Raw genomic sequence first — 14,890 nt, forward strand, 5'->3', positions numbered from 1 at the left:
TTTGTCTTCGACTGTAACTGATAAACTGTCTCTTTCGTACTGAACTAAACCACGAGGTGGCGCTGTTTACTTTCTCCTCCACCCCATGTTCCGTCTTTATTAGCTTCCTCGACCTTTTCCTTCTTCCTCTATCCGGTTATGGAGGTCTGCTAGAAAGACATTTAAACGCAGCTGCGCTCAAAAACACGAAAAACCTCAATTTAGGAAGCGAAGAAGCAACCTTATTTTAAATACATAAGTCAAGGTAAGCTGGATTTCAGACGATTTGTCTTGAACGTGTTGAGAAAACAGACAGTCTGTTGGTGGAAACGCGCGTGTTTATCTGTCAAGGCCACAGGTGACGTTAGCCTGCTGGTTAGCATGCTAAGCTAACACAACAAACGAGCCGGCGAGAAAAGTGAATTTGACGGATTTAATTGTTGCAAGGTTGAAGTTTAAAGCCAGCAGAAAACCCCACAGAGGCTTTGTGTGTGGTTGTAATTAACAAAGCGTGAAAACTGCAAATGTGAACACAAATTAGCTACTGTTAGCTTAGCTTCCGAGTTAATTCACGCCAATTAACCTACACACCCAGCAGCACACTGTGTTTTCTTAGTGAGTCTACAGAGCAGCTTAACATCCAAATGCAATCAGCTAAGATAACGTTTACAGCTTGGTTTATCAATTATCATCTATCAAGTGTTAAGAAGAGACACCCTTGTCTGAGCTGTATGCTAAATTCACAATAACTTTACACATGTATCCGTGAAGTGTTGACTGTCACTGAAAAACGGACCTTTAAAGTCAAGTCAGTATACATACAAAGAAATAGCTGGAAACATTCAAACTAATTGTATACGGCACTAAAAGGCTGCAGGAACGTCTGTCTCTTAAAGCCACAGTATTACATCTTTTCCCTGTAGTTGATTTCCTGCATGCTGGACTTGATCGCAGTGTTTCAATTCTCTATTGCTGTGTGTACCGACAAGATTGATTATGATGGGTTTTGACGAAGTTGCTTAGTCACTATTACTCCCCTCTCTTAACTTTCTTGTGCACTACATTCCCATGCTCGAATACTGAATGGTCCAAAAACAAGTGACACTGAACAATAATATAAACCCTGCATGTAAATGATCTTGTTTTCTGATGCAGAGGAAAAGTTAAAAATCTAATTTCTACTATGATTAACACAAAGGGTTCAACTTCAATCATTGTGCACAAAAGGCTTTTAAACTGTTCATTCTGGACCATTGAGTTAATCCACAGCCTGGTCAGGTGTGGATGTAAAGGACAAGGATCAGGTGGCGTGACCAGAACAGACACTTCTTTGACCAGTGACTACAAAAAGCCACCCTAAGATGCAGCTTTAATCAAATGACAAGATGTCACAGGTTACAAGACAAAGATGAAACCAGGCTGTTGGTATGCTGGATGCTGGCATGTCGGTCAGGGCTGTAGTCAGCCTCTACATTGTCCACAACTTCACCGTTTGGCATCTAACAAAAGGTTTCAGACAGCATGGTTTGCCGCATGATGCTCTGCATAAAAGTGTCTGAGAACTCGACTACTGGATGGAGATGTACATTCTTTGCATTTATTTTTGCCATAATTCTTTGACACTGCATTGAGGATTTTTTTGTTGCCCTACAAAGAGGTTTTAGTTTGCAGCAATGGGAAATCACCAAAATGCTAAGAATTTAGAATAAAAATAGCGATTCTTCGCGGGTTCACTCAGTTAGGCCTAATAGACATTTTTATTGATCAAATGGTCAGAAATAACAGGAAAATGAATAGATTTGTCAAATTAGGTAACACAGACTCATGGCCTTTAGTAAAGGTGAACGACTCAGAACCAGGAAGAACCTGGTTTTAATAACTTAAATAACATTTTTGATGCAGAACTCTGTTTTCACCTTCTCAAATGTGGAAAATTGATGTTTTTCTGTCTTATTTAATAGTAAAAATATCATTTTGAGGGTTTTGATTGGGTAACTCAATGTCATGCTCTTTTGCTTGGCTTTAAGAACAAGTGATGGATAATTCTATTCTTTTTTTCTAACATTTTTTTAGATCAAACAATTTGCAATTCATTGAGAAATTCGTAGATTAATCTCTAATATAAATAATCATCGGTTGCAGCCCCACCACAAACTCATGCATAGGATTGGATAGCATTCAGTGCTCAGTATTTGCTCCTCATGCTATCGGATTAAACTGTCCATCTGGAAACATAAACGTAACACTACACTGATCCCTTGACCTCCTTTAACCTGACTTCTGTTACCTCTCCAGATGCCAGTGGCTGTAGGTCCATATGGCCAGGCCCAGCCCAGCTGTTTTGATCGGGTCAAAATGGGCTTCATGATGGGGTTTGCAGTAGGCATGGCTGCTGGGGCCATGTTTGGAACTTTCTCCTGTCTCAGGTAACTCGAGATTCAGTATGCACCCTAACAACTGTACTTCAGTAAAAGCAGCAACTGTATATATGATGAACTTAAACAGGTGGACATTTGTTCAGTGACATTACACAACACTCGGGCAATTATCACCAATAAACGGCCTGTAAGTATTCTGAATATAAAAAATCTGATGAACGCCACTGGCAACCTTTCGTTTACTGATTAGTGATTCTCATCTTTCCTATTTTGGAGGGCGATGAGTGAGCACTTAACTGCACGGGATAGACTATGTCCATTTGAGTTTTATGAATAACGTTCTGTATCTAAAGTACATTAACATTCACAGTTTTACTTATATGATTTTGTTTAAACATAACCTTTCACTGGACGACTTGTATCTGATCAAATCTGTGAAAGTATGCCTTGGTTATATTTATTTTCACTACATTGTATATAGGACTTTTGGGCTTTTGTGTCTAAAAGCTACATCAATATTCAGTCACTTCCATGGATAATCCAAGTCTCATTTTGACTGCAAACAGAATCTGAGGCAAGGTTGAGTTTCGGTTTTACATTATGGTGAAAGTCTTTAAAAATGTGTACATTATGCTCCCAGACGTATACGGAATAAATGTACCTAACTCAATTTGTAATATTCTACACTAGTTCAGGGATTGATGTTTCATCCAGTTGATGCAGTGAAAATAAAGTAATTAGTGTTGAGGTTAAACATGTCTCCCACTCTAGTTTACATCAATTTAAAAAGCAAATCTGTCTCCAGGATCGGCATGCGCGGCCGGGAGCTCATGGGAGGAGTAGGGAAAACCATGATGCAGAGCGGAGGGACGTTCGGCACCTTCATGGCCATCGGTATGGGCATCCGCTGCTGAGGAACAGCCATCGCCACCTCCACACAACTATACGGCTATGGGACTTTTCAAATCACAACCACCGCAGATCTCTGTCCGCTCAGTGCTGTCACCACCTCAACCTGCAGAGTCATTTTGTCAATAAAAGCTCAGATTTATCAAATGGTTTTCATAGTGGGTGTGTAATGCTTTCTGAAGCTGCCAATGTCCTGCTCAAGAGTAAAATTCCATTTGAACTCTTTTTCTGCTTGGTCTAATTCTAATCTGTGGAAAATCTTTAAACAACTTCTACAAAACCTGTCTGTTATAATCTCATATGTTTTTTTTGGATGAAAAGAGCAAGTGACACTAGTGAATCACTCTGAGTGCGTTTTAAACCCAAACTAACATACCTTATGCCAGAACTACAATGTTCCACTGTGCTTTGTATGAAATATCAGGATGTCCTACTGCATCTGGTCACATTTTCTTTCTTTTAATCTTGTACACAAAAGATGCATCACAGTGTCTTGTGTGACTAGAATCAGCACAAAGACACATGATGGCTCATTTCAGACCATGAACTGAAACAAATCAATGACCAAGATAATCAAACGTAAGTGTTATGATGAAGTAGTGAGAACGATTATCACAGTCCATTGTAGTGTGGGAACTAAAACTGTATTTCTCAGGTGTTTGTGCATTGTAAGTATAAGCAGCTATTGAGTTTGTCACTGGTATTCTGAGGATCTGACAGGAAAATTAAACTTCATTCCAAATGTATGAAAACAGTAAAACCAGATGTGGGGTTTTTGCCTGGATTTTTAAATCTCCTGTTCTATTAGCTGAAGTAGCTTCTCAGTGTGACTGAGTGGTCTCCTGACAGCACATCTCTAGCTCAGACTTCTGTATGCTGTTACCTTACTGGTAATGCTGCTCAAAGCAAAGTTAGAGTAACTGCCTGATAACAGCTGGATAATAAAACTGGAGAAACTTCTAGAAAATCTGTTTCCCCCAAAGAATTTCAAGTTGTAGACTTGATCATACAGTTTTGGTGGCAGGACATGAACATCCACAGTGATTGAGTTTCTGCACACATGAATCCTGTTGATGACAAGCTGTTTGACTTTGAAGCACAAAACACAGAAGTGAGCACTGACTTCTTTAAGACTTTTAATCATGTAAATGAATGAAGTCCTTCTGTGTAAAAAAAAAAAAGCATCATTTTTTCAGAAACCCCCCAAATGTCAGTGCTACACAGATGCTTCTTTTGTTCTTTGCAGCATGACTGCTACTAGAAACTGTAAAAAAAAAAAAAAAACTGACCTTGCGGCGCTGTGACGTCTGTCCCGTCCAGAGGGTTTACGATGCCGGGGTAGTCTTTACCGAACGACAGGTGTTTTATCAGATGGGTCATGTTTATCTGGAGGACAACAGAAGGATGACAAGGTGACAGACTTCAGAAACGCTTCATATAAATGCAATAAGCAGTAAGTCTTTAGTCACAGCTTTGGGTTTTTTTTTAAATGGTGTAACTTATCTGAAAATTCAAGACCTGAACTGACATGTTCAATGCAAGACAACTTCAGACAATTGTAAGTTGTTTGTAGGAAGTATTTTACTATGTATTATAAATAATAGATAGTTGTAGACTTTAAATATTATATTCTAATGTTGTGTAGACAGCCACCAGCAATATCTACATAACATTTGAATATGAATAATGGAAAATATGTTACTTACGTTGTCTAAGCCAAAACTCTGCAGGTCGTGTACTGAAAACAAACAAAACAACGCTTTAGTGAACAAAACAGCACATACACATTTACTAAAGGAAATGAAGAGTGTGTGTTATTGATCAGGTTGTGATTCAGTCTGATTGGTTTATAGATGAAAAGTAGCGAATATAGCTGAAGCTCACATTCTTGCTCAAGTTCATATCAGAGTTAATAGTCACAACTTCTGTTCTCTTCTGTCCTATTTAATGTGGTTGTATTTATAAGCCTTGGTGAAGGATTTGCTATTCATCACTTAATTTTCACTCTGAAGGACTTTAGCATTTTTCTTTCAGATTTATAGCTGCACAGGAAAGTGTAGAAGCCTCAGTTTGATCTTTTTCTTCTCACTGAATCTGAAAAACTAGCAACACGACGTAAGAATTCAGATTTGGTTTGGAGTTAAAAATGTCTAACATGACCTTAGATCTTAGAGGGTCGGTTTATCAGCTGAATACATTTTGGATGCCATCCACAGGTCTGCTGAGCAGTGGTGTAAATCCCAAGTTTCATCACAATACTATATAGAAATCCTTTGCATCACAACAATGACAATATATGCAAATATCACAAAGTGTGTTTAGGGACTAAGATCAGTATGTAATGATATCATAAGCCCTGTTATATCAATGCACAATAAGTAACTAAACTATGATTTGGCAATTTTATTTTGTCGCCCTTCTACACATTTAAGTGAAACAGTTTTGTTTTGTGGTTTTTTTTTTAAAGAAAAATAGACCTGTAGTTCACTATAAATGCATTAAAGTGCATATGTATTTTAACCAGCTAGATATAACATGGTGACATATATCAAGGTTTTCTCCTCGAATCAACCATATTTCGTTACATCCCTACTGCTAAAGAGACCAGAGTTGCAAGGACTAACAAAATTCACTTGTAGGAAAATAGTCCAAGCTTACAGTAACAAGTGGCAGCTGCACGTTGAAAGAGTCGACTCAGGACAAAATGTCAACCAGTCAGTGATGTTCAATAGGCAGTTAGTCAGCAGCTTCATGGTGAAGCAGAAATATTTGGATGCATTTATTACTATAATGTGCAGTAACGTGTGCAGGTTTAGTAATATTTGTGACTGTGACGATATAAAACCCTAAAAGAAGCTGGACAACAAAATTAAATACAGTGTCATCATGTACTCCAATTTAGACTTCTACAACACTATCCAACTTAAGATGGACAGGTTAAGGAAAAATAAATAAATGAATGCAGCAGATGCAGAGATGAGGAGTCTCAAGGCTACAGAGATCTGGGAAGCCTACTTATTTTTCATTTTTGAACTTGTAATCGTCATTTCACGATTCAATGTAGCTCCACCAAACGTCACACAGCTCCCTCTACAGCCACAGATGCACTAAACACACTTTGATGTGTAAAATCTGAGGCATTTCCTTTTAAATGCGACATTTTTATACGTTTCATGTGTTTGTAGCTGCAACAATATGTTAAAACAAAATGCTTTTTTTTCATACTTACAAATGATTTCTTATGCATACGATCATCTATGCGCTACACGTAGTAGTTCTATATTTACAATCCTTTCTTATACATCAAAAAATTGGCTAATAAACTAGAATATGGCTGTTTTTTGGAAAAAAATAAAAAATAAAAATCTGCAAAGAAAGATGAACTTACTTTCCACAGCGTGCACTGCAGAAAGAAGAGAGAAGAGTCACTATGATGATGCAAGTATACAACAAGCCACATGATATTGATGTGGGTGAGGGTGCCAGTGGGGGCTGCACAGCTCTAACAAAACGTTCCGTACATTGTTTTATTAATGTTTTTTTGCATTTCTTATTATTAAGAAATGAATGATGATACATGAAGACTCTACACTGTGGAAATTTACCTCTGGGATGAAAAGATTTGGTCGTTTCTGGAGTATTAAAAGCTTAACTCTACGATACAATTCGATTGAACCGTCTGAGATTGTACATAAAAAGCAGAAAATCCCATCGAGGAGGATTACATTTTTATATTTTTTCGTGCCTCTTTGTGTTTTTTGTCTGTATAACTTCTGTCAGAGTACATGTACAGCCCCGACACATAACACTTCAAGGTCAGTCCAGGCTGAAGGGAGGGGAGGTTTGGGACCAGAATAAGGACGGGGCTGACGCATTTCAGCCTCTTCTAAGCTTCTCATGTGATTCTTGTCTCTTGTTTCTGCTGCTTAGCATTTCAATACTACACCGCTTCACTGCAACACTTCAGAAAAATGAATGAATTAATAAACTCACATCATAGACTCTGATATCAGTGGATGCTGTGGTGCTCATGGTAGGAAACTGAAATCAGCAGCTGCTTTCACTGTGTAACCAGCCAACCAACCAGAGTTTTCCTGCAGCACATGATTTTTAACTCAGGCTTGTTTACATTCTATTTCAGTAGCCAACCAGTGTTCGGATCAGATTAGAAGCAGCCTTGTGGCAGGTTTCTTATTTAAGTGACTGTTGGCGAGCATTTTTTGGGGCATTTGGCCTTCGGTCAGTTAATTTCCTGCTCTGGTTTAATGTACAGGTGCAGGGAAACATGTAGCAGGCTGACAACACAAAACAAAACAGACCAGGCAAGATAACGAAGTGACAGCAGAAGGAAAATTGGGAGAAGCAGTCAGTGGAGAAGATAAATGAAAGGAATAGAAACGTAGATAAATTCCAAGAAAAAGCAAACAATTTGAAGAAATGGTGCTTTTTAGGGTTAGATTAATACATAATGAGTTTGTCAATATGTCCGGTAATAGGATGCTACAGTAAAGGAACAGACTGTATCTGCCTGCTCCTCAAAAATAATGTAACCAGTTTGGATAACTGAATGAGCCCAGAATCAGTCATAAATACTGTAATTAGTTTTGGAAACCTGGTATCAGTCAAACCCTACTGCAGCGTATGAATCATGAATCATGACAGGCGTGGTGTCAATCTGTACCTCTGGCCGGACAGAAAAGTACAAGTAAGCCTTTGTCATTAACTTTTAAATCAAATACCTCTCCACTGTCAGATCTTAGATCAGATAAGCTACGGATATTTTGTCAGAATTACTTTTTCTTGCAAGTTTCATGCATGGAAAAACACATGAACATTTCTGAAAATCAAAGAAGAGGTGTGTCCACAACTCTAGATCTGCATGTTGAGGGTTGACCATGAGACTCAATCAACTTAGACATAAATGATTCGTACTGACTCGCTCTCTGTGTGCCTGAACATCTCAGTCCTGTTCAGGTCAAACCTACAGAGAGTTGAAGAGATCAGCTGACTCTAGGAGCATGCTTTGTCCTGTAACATCTTCATTTAAAATCTTCATTTTACAACAATGGATGTTTGAAACAAAAATGTTGGATTGACTAAATCACATTACATTTAGTCCACAAATGCTAAAACTGAATTCAATATGACACTGATTAATTGCTGCTGAGGAAGCACTCAAATGATTCTGTGCAGCCCTGAACAGCTGTGAGTGTGGACCTCTATGTGAAGGTTTGATGAATGAATGAATGAATGAATGAATGAATGACAAACATACACACCAGCCAAAAGTTTCTAAACACCCTTTATAATATGTTATGCGTGAGGCCTGTTCAAAAATGGAAGAAGTGAACTAAGAATGAGTTCGTGTCACAGAACAGCGATGAAGGAACTTTCTCAATCATAAGAAGATGCTGTAAATTTATTCCTCTTTTTCAATCAGTTTTTACAAGCTACTGAAATCTGTTGCGATGTGAGCCTTTAATTTAAGTCTCACTTCAACAGACTGTGTGATGGTGAAACTCAGAGTGGACACCTTTGATATACTGTGCCTGGTCTCAGATTATTGTCGTGCTGTCCCTGATAAATGCGTAGAGCGTCTTCACCTTTAAAATCAAAGTTTCCACAGAGACTGAAACCTTGATATGATTGGTAACTAGAAAAGTCTTAGATCCAAACAGGACTTTTGGAAACAGTTTGGACAACCAGCTCAGGCCTTAAGGAAGTTGAAAATACTTAAAAAAATACTGGCACATCATTAACAAAGGGTGTTAAAAACCTTTGAATGGTTAAATGTGTGTATAAGCAGAATGGACAGCAGGTCCTACCGTGAACGTGAGACTGCTGGAAACTTTTTCCGGGAGCGAAGTGGAAATTTCCTGCCACCTAAAGCACAAAGAGGAGAGAGGAGTAAATAAAAAATACAATCAGTTATTAATATAGAATATTAAAGGCATTGCCAGAAAAATGGCACACTTTGTGAATGAAGTCATGTTATCCAGGAAAAAGGTAATGACACAGTCTGAATAAAGTCACAGTATTACAAGAAAGCTGTTGTATTTCAAAAGCAAAATGTTTGTTATTTAGCATGTCTTGATGGTCAACATACACTGTAAAGGTACTATATATTTTTGAAAATGGCAGGTTTTTGGACTACTGTCATTTTTCTATGACAGGTGTACAGCTTCACAACATGCATGTACTTTACCATGGAACAGTGTGATATGATTTTCACAATATAACTACGACAACTACCTCCTACTAAAATTACTTCAAATCACAATTTTATTTCATCTCATAATATTTAAACTTTACTCTCAAAATCTCTGATTCCACTTTCTCAAAGTGGCCCTAATACCCATCCATCCATCAATCCATTATCTATACACCGCTTAATCCTCACTAGGATCGCGGGGGGCTGGAGTCTATCCCAGCAGACTCAGGGTGAAGGCAGGGGACACCCTGGACAGGTCACCAGTCTATCACAGGGCTACACTTAGAGACAGACAACCAAGCACACTCACATTCACACCTACAGACAATTTAGAATCACCAATTAACCTCAACATGTTTTTGCACTGTGTGGGAGGAAGCCGGAGAACCCAGAGAGAACCCACGCTGCACGGGGAGAACATGCAAACTCCACGCAGAAAGATTCAGGGTGTCCTCACCGGGACACAAACCGGCGACCTTCTCGCTGTGAGGCAACAGTGCTAACCACTGAGCCACCTTGCAGCCCTGATCCTAATACCACAACAATATAATATCATGTCATGCATTTGGCACGAGTTTGGAACCTGGAACACGTGCTAAAGACAAGAAAAGATGTAAAAGAGCGACAAAGTTTCATTGTGTGCCGCATTCTTATCCAATCGATCCACTTTTTATGCTGAAACTAATCTGAAACTTTAAGGACTAAAAATTCAGAATGTCATAACACAGTCAACAGTTTCAGAGACTGAAATACTGACAAAAAAAAAAAACACTTGTCATTTTGCAGTTTAAGCTGGGCTTAGTCAGTTGAGCTCCTTCTATTGGCCAAGATATTAAATATCACTGATGTCATGGGCTTTATGTATATACACACATATATAGTTCCATGTTCTTATGAAACGTTTAAACTTTTTCCAAACCTGCTGGATGTACTCCAGAAATAAACAAGGCTGCTTATTTTTGTTTTTCTGCCATCTTTCCAATATTAGTGATGCTAAATCCCAGATGAGAATCAGAATACCTTGTTAACCTCCAGGAAGCCGTAAACCTGACAGCCTTCATTCTTCTGCTCCTGCATCTTCTGTGTGAAGCCTTCCCTCTTACACTGCTCAATGGTGTCGGCACTCTTGAACGCCCAGCCTCGCCGCCGGTACGCTTCTCGCACGTCATCACAAGTGTTACAACATCTGCACAAGCACACACAAAGCAGGTGCAAGGCAAGTAAATACAGAGGTATGGAGATCGCATAAAGACAGAAAAAGCAGAGCCTGTGTATGTTGGTGTCTCACTTCAGGTCTTCAGTTTCAGCTCCATAGCAGCTCTCACATCTGTTTGGGTCCAGTGTGCTGGGGTCAAACGCCTCACCATCGTCAGCCTTACCAAGTTCTGAGAAAACACACACAAAATCATCAAGATTAAGAACCTTCCGTTAAAAGAAATGTTTAATCTTTTTCACAAAGTCTCTTTGGTTTTTTTCCTGAGAAAAGCAATTGCACTTTAGAGGGATTGTTTATTTGTGCTGGAACGTGATCCAAACCACAGCTGACCAAACTACACAACGCATTCTGCAGGTTTCAGGTCCCACAACCACAGTCTGCTATCCATACTAAAAGAGCTGCTGGCAGCTAAAGTCGATCTGACCGGGCCCAGTAAGAACATTCATAAAATATCTTGACATGTGGGGTCAGAGGATGCCTGCGCTTACTTTCTCTCTCCCTACCTGGGCACATCTGACCAATGAGCCGAGTGAACATTCTCACGTTTTTTTTTCAGTTGTGTATTTTCTTTGCTGTGAGAAAATATATCAAAGTGAGAAAATGGAATAAGACTATAAACTCATCAGGCTATTAATTTAAAAATGCCCCCCAAAAAATTCCTGATGCAGAGGCTAATCTAACCTAGGCCTGCATGGACCTGCATGAACCTCTAACACCATGCATCAGCGTTATGCGTAAACGCTCTGCATGAAATCAAACCCACGTTCCAATAGAACACCTTGTAGTGTGTCACCTTTAGCATTCTGCTAGCTCCATGGATTACATCACCAGCATTGAGTAAGAGGAACAATTTGCTACTCAGGGGTCCCTACAGCTGCAACCACACCAGCACAACCTTTTGTGTGCTTTGTTTTAAAGCAGTGCCATTCACGATTTGAATGGTTTCCAAAAGCTGCCAAACACTGTCAGGGGGTTAAAGGTCAGCGTGAAGTCAAAGTTTACCGTGTTTTTCTGCCTCGAAGGTGACAGCCTTGAGGTCTTTATCCAGTCGCTGTTTGAACAGATTGTGTTCAACATCCAACTGCTGCTCACCAGCCACGTCCATCGCATCTATACTGAGATCTGCGAGGAGAAAAACCGAGTTTGTCATCGTTGGCATGTTGGCCTCACCAGAATAAAGATTGTAGCCAAAGCAGAGCAGGAGGAGCACTTACAGGCACAGGGCATGTGAGGGAAAATAACATCAATGTTGATTTTAAGTTTGTCTCCTCGCGACGTGTCGACGTACAGCTCAGGGTGGACCTGCAGGACATGGGCCGATTGTATTTAGTGATTTACTCAAAACACAATTGTATTTGACACTAAGCCATGAAACACATGAGAGAACAAGGTGCCTCTTGTTTAGTGACATTTTTATGCATTAAGCAAGAGATAAGTGTACTCTTTGAATACTTAATCAGTTTGTTGGCTTAAATCTCAAAAACAAAAGATATTAAACAAAGGATGTGGGCTAACTTCATGTTAGTTGTAAAAATGTGTGCTTGATTTACTTTATTTGGGCAAACAAAACATTAAAAAATGTTTTTAAAAAAGAACAAAAAAAAAGCATGACTGTTACAGCCACAAGGTCCGTTATGTGCTGATTATAAAACTTCGACACCTTTTGAGTTAAATAGAAAATGAAATTATGTCACTAGATGAGTCTTATTTCTTTCTGACCTGTTATAATGATCAATAAACATTAGTAACACAACAATGTTAACTATTGTTGTTTACACTGCTGTGTAAGCAGACCTTCCGCATACTGAATACAGTTTCACCGTTTGTGTGATCTGACTCATCAGTCCAGTCAGACAGGAAACACACCTGAAGACTAAAAGTGATCCATTTGACACCTTATCATCACTACTATGCAATAATTTAGAACAATTTACAAATCTGTGCCTTCAATTGCCAAAAAATAAGAATATATTCATCTTGATCTTGAAAGGGGGATGTAAGGTTGCAACTAACAATTATATTCATTATCACTTATTCAAGCAATAGTTTGAAGATTAAATGTTTAGCCAGTGATTAGTTCATTACAACATTCTGGGGAGTTGTTCTTAAACTGCTTATTTTATCCCACAGCACCTATTTGAACAACTGGAATAAATAAATATTTGCTTGAAAGAATGACTACTGTGCAGCTCGAGATGGAAAATTGGTGTGAAAATTTGTTGGTGAGGCTCATGTGAAATGCTCTATCACATTGTAAACCTATTACACACCAAATACTTGATAAAAATTAGATTTATAATCTGCCAGAAAAATCACAATTAGATATTTCCGTAGAGGATTCCACCAACCAGATGAGGGTTTAGGATAATCAGATAATGTGGAGGAACTCACCTCTTTAGTGAGATAGTACTGCAGCTCAGAGACAAACAGGATTAACATGATCACACCACTGATGATAGTCACTGCAGAGACAAAGAAGAAGTGCATATTAAAAATCAGTGTAGCGCTTTGAAATGCCGGTTCCTACTTTCCCCAGGCTAATCTGCAAGTTTCATATGTGAACAGTCAAGTCAGTCCTTCATCATCCATCCATCCATTGTCTATACACCGCTTAATCCTCACTAGGGTCACGGGGGGGCTGGAGCCTATCCCAGCTCGTCCTTCATCATCTACATTTTAAATAAATAAATAAACATATATAGCTGTTTTTTATTCAAACAAATACTACACAGTGAAAAAAGGGCAGTACAAAACAAAATGGATCTTGCAGGGGTTTTTTTTTAACCAGTTTCAACAGTAAGTGGTAAGAAAATCATCAAAACACCAAGCCAGAGTAATAAACAATCATTTTCAGCCATGACATTAAAAAAAAGAGGTCATAAAACCCCGTGGCGAGTTGTCTAACATGCACAGAATAACCTGCGTTGCCAAATACCTTAAAAAACGTGAAGGATTGCTGCTGTTTTAGAGTCAAAGGGTGTGTGCTGCTCACCAAATACTGATTTGCTTAATGCTTGGTCTGTCTGCTGTATGCAGTTAATTACAAACAACAAGAACAAAACCTAATTATGGTGTTATTTTTGAAAGCATGCGTTCCTGCCTATAACTTCAGCACAGCATTGTACATGCTACAGTTCATACATCATGGCTGCCAGACTTTCTTTGCACCAAAGCATATATCAAATAGAGCTTTTTTTTTTAAATGCCACCTCTCCAATATCTTATTTTGTTTCTCTATTTAGTTCATTATAGTCAAGTTCCACATCCATTTTCTTACGTCTTAGCCTGTCTCTGTTACAGTAATTTCCCCATGATTTAAATAAACCTCCAGTCCCCTCAACCACAGCAGCAAGGTTTGTAAAACACACAGCAGGAATGCAAAGTGTCCGCTATTTATTAGCAACCAACATGCAAAATCCCTGACATGATCCTTTACAAGAAATATGTGGTGGGAGCACTTCAAAGTTTAGTGATATCACAGATTTTATTACAAATAAATCTCCAGTTTATGTGCATATTTGCTTATTTATCACTGGGCTTGCTGAAAATGCTGCTCTACTGCTGAATAGTTAATGTTACAGATGTCTAATCTGCTGGTGTGTAGGTTTTGCCAGCGTTGTAACATGACATTTTGAATGCATCTATTCATTTACAGGAGGAATGAAGCTGTTAGCCCTGTTGTTAGCCGCAGCAGCTAACACCCTGTGTGTCTGAATGGCTGCTGCACTCTGATAAACTGAAGCCTCTTACCGGTCGCTCCTCCCCATGTCTTCACTCGAAAATCCTCCAGAGTTTTGGGATAAGCGTCAAACTGTTTCAGTTTATTCAGCGTGTCCATTTTCTGAGCCACAAAGCCACCGGAGCCACAAATGTTACCGACAGATTCCTGTACTCCAGACACACATCGGTCCTCCGCTTTTTACTTCCGGGACACACACGGTGCGCGGCTGGACCAATCAGAGCCGGCCGCGTCATTTATTCTCTCATCGTCTTTCGGATGACAAGAACTCAAATACAGCAATGATTAAAGGTCTGAAGTTCACCCAGCAAGCAACAAAAACACTGCTCAAGGTAGATTATTGTTATTATTATCAGTAGTAGTAGTAGTAGTAGTAGTAGTAGTAGTAGTGGTGGTGGTGGTAGTAGTAGTAGTAGTAGTAGTAGTAGTAGTAGTAGTAGTGAAAATAATAATAATGA

At 39.0% G+C, this 14,890-nt stretch overlaps 2 protein-coding genes across 2 annotated transcripts in view; one reads left to right on the plus strand and one right to left on the minus strand.

The window, feature by feature from the left end:
* romo1 (reactive oxygen species modulator 1) overlaps positions 1 to 3,491 on the plus strand; it is a 13,376-nt gene extending 9,885 nt beyond the window's left edge. The window contains exons 2-4 of the mRNA XM_008284019.1: positions 122 to 244; positions 2,275 to 2,405; positions 3,163 to 3,491. Of these exons, the coding sequence (XP_008282241.1) occupies positions 2,275 to 2,405; positions 3,163 to 3,271 (240 nt within the window). The 5' untranslated portion in view covers positions 122 to 244 and the 3' untranslated portion in view covers positions 3,272 to 3,491. The remainder of the gene's footprint in view (positions 1 to 121; positions 245 to 2,274; positions 2,406 to 3,162) is intronic.
* The window catches only part of ergic3 (ERGIC and golgi 3), a 22,855-nt gene extending 8,255 nt beyond the window's left edge, over positions 1 to 14,600 (minus strand). Inside the window, exons 1-10 of the mRNA XM_008284022.1 lie at positions 14,444 to 14,600; positions 13,085 to 13,155; positions 11,908 to 11,995; positions 11,696 to 11,815; positions 10,766 to 10,862; positions 10,498 to 10,663; positions 9,092 to 9,149; positions 6,655 to 6,669; positions 4,973 to 5,004; positions 4,525 to 4,652 (exon numbers count right to left, since the gene is read on the minus strand). Of these exons, the coding sequence (XP_008282244.1) occupies positions 4,525 to 4,652; positions 4,973 to 5,004; positions 6,655 to 6,669; positions 9,092 to 9,149; positions 10,498 to 10,663; positions 10,766 to 10,862; positions 11,696 to 11,815; positions 11,908 to 11,995; positions 13,085 to 13,155; positions 14,444 to 14,531 (863 nt within the window). The 5' untranslated portion in view covers positions 14,532 to 14,600. The remainder of the gene's footprint in view (positions 1 to 4,524; positions 4,653 to 4,972; positions 5,005 to 6,654; positions 6,670 to 9,091; positions 9,150 to 10,497; positions 10,664 to 10,765; positions 10,863 to 11,695; positions 11,816 to 11,907; positions 11,996 to 13,084; positions 13,156 to 14,443) is intronic.
* Positions 14,601 to 14,890: the final 290 nt, after the last annotated feature.

Source organism: Stegastes partitus, unplaced genomic scaffold (genome assembly GCF_000690725.1).
Source record: "Stegastes partitus isolate 25-593 unplaced genomic scaffold, Stegastes_partitus-1.0.2 Scaffold338, whole genome shotgun sequence".
In the NCBI taxonomy this organism is placed as follows: Eukaryota; Metazoa; Chordata; class Actinopteri; family Pomacentridae; genus Stegastes; species Stegastes partitus.